The sequence below is a fragment of the Colossoma macropomum genome, unplaced genomic scaffold (genome assembly GCF_904425465.1).
Source record: "Colossoma macropomum unplaced genomic scaffold, Colossoma_macropomum, whole genome shotgun sequence".
NCBI lineage: Eukaryota > Metazoa > Chordata > Actinopteri > Characiformes > Serrasalmidae > Colossoma > Colossoma macropomum.
Window position 1 is genome coordinate 8,119,688 of NW_023494796.1, and position 4,060 is coordinate 8,123,747.

At 41.5% G+C, this 4,060-nt stretch overlaps 1 protein-coding gene across 1 annotated transcript in view; it reads right to left on the bottom strand.

Annotated features, from left to right (window-relative positions):
- Positions 1-4,060, bottom strand: part of zcchc7 (zinc finger, CCHC domain containing 7) — a 76,975-nt gene continuing 72,915 nt past the window's right edge. Inside the window, exons 9-11 of the mRNA XM_036582882.1 lie at positions 3,520-3,612; positions 2,117-2,234; positions 1-1,152 (exon numbers count right to left, since the gene is read on the bottom strand). Of these exons, the coding sequence (XP_036438775.1) occupies positions 629-1,152; positions 2,117-2,234; positions 3,520-3,612 (735 nt within the window). The 3' untranslated portion in view covers positions 1-628. The remainder of the gene's footprint in view (positions 1,153-2,116; positions 2,235-3,519; positions 3,613-4,060) is intronic.

Below are 4,060 nucleotides of genomic sequence, written 5' to 3' on the forward strand. Positions count from 1 at the left end.
TAAACGAAGAAAATGTATTTTATTAACCGTCTGTTTTTTTCCTCCGAGTGGCTTAACAACATATCTGGTCAGGGTTTTCTTAATACTGGCAAACATGATCACAAAGTTCTTAAAAAAGCTGAGCTAAAGGAACCGCTTTGTTGCTAACAGTGACTGACAGCACTCTATTAGCATTGTGCATATCATGCTAATGGATGGCTATCGTCGTTGGAAACACCAATGTTGCTAACGATGAATTAAACTGAATACTCATTAGTTAGCATTATGGAGATCATGCTAACTGATGAGTACTAGCAGCAGTGCTTCGTTAGTCATGTTAGCATCTGTTTCTTCCAGAAAAACAGTCGCTAATGTTGCTAAGAAAATGAAAGTGAATAGTCATTATTTAGCAGTATGCAAATCAAGTTAATTGAGCACTGGTGTCCATCCAATGTTAGCATGTATGCTCGAGCTGTTCCTTTAAGGTCAGTGCTGCAGGAAATGTGCCTGCACTTTGGGCTTTGGCCAGCAGAGGGAGCCAAATTCTCGAGCTCATTCTAACAACTGTCCTCATCAGACGGATTCACAGAGACCGACACACATCCATGTCCGCATACACGCACTCTCACACTCTCCCTCACGCACACGGCTATCTGCTACGCTTCCTTTGTTTGATCAGAAACAGGTTTTCATCTGAGGCTTGGTGGTTCTTGTCATTAGCTGCTTTCCTCGCCCACTTCTTGAATTTGTTTTTCTTCTTGTTGCTTTTTTCCAAGCCTTTCCCTGAGCTGAAGAGCATAGCAGGGCTGCCTTTGACTCCACACGGCGGAGTGGAGGCTGCTCTGCCGTGGGGGCTTTTCTGGAACCCTCGGGGAAATTCCTGGTCCACGTCGATTACACTCCCATCCTTCTTCTTGTTGTTTTTCTTCTTCTTCTTCTTACCCTCTAGCTGTTGAACGGGTGTGGCCTTCTTCGCCGGGGTCTGTGCGCTGACTTTGGGTGTTGCTGGGGGGTTATGTTTAGGGGTGTGTGCGATGCGTTTCTTCGGGGGGCGTCCGCTGGGCGTGAATGGGAAAAGTGTGTTTTTGAGGTTGTGTTTCTGTTTCTTTCGAGGAGGTTGGGGAGTATATACAGCTTCGTCTTGCTGCTCTAACAGACCGGCATTCAGCAACTCTGTAAAACGCACAAAAAGACACATCGGTTACATGAGTAGAGTAGTCTGGGAGAAAATCTAGCTTACACAGTTGACACAAATGTAGCTGATCAGCAAAGACTTGTTTGGTGTCTTAAGTTTGCTTCTTCAGTTTTGCACCTGGAGCTACGAGGCTAATGTAGCTTATCAGTTCAGCACCACTCAAACTGATCTCAAATCTCAAACAGACTTGCTCATATGAGTTCAGATGTTGTATGACGGACTGCTACCTATAAAAATGGATAAAAATAACGATTCAGTGATTTGGCCCCATAATTTAATCAGGAGAGACAATACTAACTTCCCAAAGGTTTTAAAGCTTGGGGATGTAATTAATGGACAGTAAGTGTTTATTCACTCAGAAAAACACTAATAGTAGAATAAATACAAAGAGATTTAATACAGTAAGTAGTGATTTTAAATTTTCCAAACGCCTCCTTGTGAAAGCCCACTATTATTTGCGGTTATCAAGATTAAATCAAGTGTGCTGGTGATGGATTAAAAATAAATCCTGTGCTCTTTTAACTAATTACAATATCTTATCTACTTTTTTAAAACAAGAAAGTTACTTTTTAGTGCATTAATGTTTGCTTAAAAATGACGCTGTTCTGAAATGTTTTTACAACCATAAATATTCATTATTGCCCAGATTTAGATGCCTAGGTTAACTTATCCGGTTAACGGCAGGGAGTGAAAAACAATGACCAGCACGCAGACGAATACACTTTTGTGTCAAAAACATTTTTTATTATTTTTAAAAACAGCCTAATGAGCTAACACTACAGACAACTGCTGCAACGCTGGATGATGATGAGGACTTCTTGTCTTTTACAAGAGGTATTTTCACCCTGATTGCACAGTACTGCATATCACTATCACATGAATACCACTGGTTATTGGTTATACATGTGATCTGGGCAGCCAATCAGAAATAGTTCTACCAACCTTGTACTTGTTTCTGCACTCTGTGCTCCAGGCGTCTTAAATCCCCATAGTTGTCATAGCAGGAGACAAACGGCAGCGTGGGATACGTCCCCATAAACATCCTCTTCTCCGTGCACTCCTATACACACAAATATGAAATTCTGATGCAGTGAAAAGTACAGCTGACATGACTCCTGAATTCTGACTTCCATATCAATAGATTAACAATGAGATGAGGAAATACAACTCAGCCCAACATTCATCGCATAAAATGGTCACATACACCGGCCAGCAACCTTTTACCTACACTCATTTTATCAGCGCCACTTACCCTACAGACTGTAGTTCTCAGGTCAGATTCTGACAGAGCAGGTACTATTTGGGTGGTGGATCATTCTCAGCACTGCAGTAACACTGACGTGGTGGTGTGTTAGTGTGTGTTGTGCTGGTACGAGTGGATCGGACACAGCAGTGCTGCTGGAGTTTTTAAACACTGTGTCCACTCACTGTCCACTCTATTAGACACTCCTACCTTGTCAGTCCGCCTTGTAGATGTAAAGTCAGAGACAGTAGCTCATCTGCTGCTGCACAGTTTGTGTTGGTCATCCTTTGGTCCTTCATCAGTGGCCACAGGACGCTGCCCACAGGACGCTGTTGGCTGGATGTTTTTGGTTGGTGGACTATTCTCAGTTCAGCAGTGACACTGAGGTGTTTAAAATCCACTCAGATCAGCACAACACACACTAACACAACAACACCACGTCAGTGTTACTGCAGTGCTGAGAATGATCCACCACCCAAATAGTACCTCCTCTGTGGTGGTCCTGTGGGGGTCCTGACCACTGAAGAATTACAGTCTGTAATTGTAGAACTACAAATTGCTCCTATATGGTGAGTGGAGCTGATAAAATGGACAAAAAGAGTTGATATATATTTCTGTAGGTGAGTATATATTTATATAAGTTTCTACCCATCTGATTCGATTCACCATGGCCCATTTGATTCACCTACAGGAAGAATACGTCAAAATAGTTTTAGCCTATTTAAAAAACTGAGTTTCAAAAGTATTAAATATTTATTATCGTGTAGTTTTGAAAAAAGCACTGAACTGTTGATGCATTGTGCAACACTAGTAAGGAAAGCTGTAGTACACAACAGCAGCAGCTGTAAACAATTTGTTATGTAATTTCTGGGCAAAAGGGGAAAAGATTTGTGTGCCTCAGGTGACATTAGATAACAGGTAATATTCTCTCCAATTTAAGCTAAAACCAAGAGAGAATCAGTTCAACATCAGCTTGCACTGTTCTGACACTACATGGGGTTCTTCCTAACGGAGAACCCCTAAAAGAGTCCTGAAGCTGGACAGAAGCATTTACTTCTATGGTGAAGAGCTGAGTGTGCTGGTGCAACAAGCTATGACTCACATGGCCGAAGTGTCCTTGTCTAGAGCAGTTGTAGCAGAATCCAGTGGTCTTGGCTTTTGGATAAGGAGCTTTTACTGGGGGACCTGCCACTGTCTGTAAGAAAAAAAGGGATGTTAACAGTTTACTTTTGTAGATATGAACCAAATCAAAAGACCATGACATTAAATACATCCAATGTGCCTTTAGCCACAAGTCCTTTACTTCCTCCATAACTTTTACCATATCGTTTCATTTTATACCCCAAAAGGGCCCATATTCACACTTTTCTTGTATTTTGTTTTCCTTCCTCTGAGGTCCACTTGTGACGTTTGTGTGGGTTTATGTACAAAACAAACAAGTTCAATTATACATGACTGTTTTTCAACCTCTCCTAATCCTTCAGAATTAAAGGCTGTTATGGTTACTCTGCCTTTAAGACTGATATATGTATGTTTTCTCTGTTCTGACTGGCTGTATTGTGCATGGTTTAAAAAGAATGTGCTGTGGGTGGGACTCACTAAGTGGATAAACAGCTAGAAAAGTTTGGTCATCGTCTACAGAA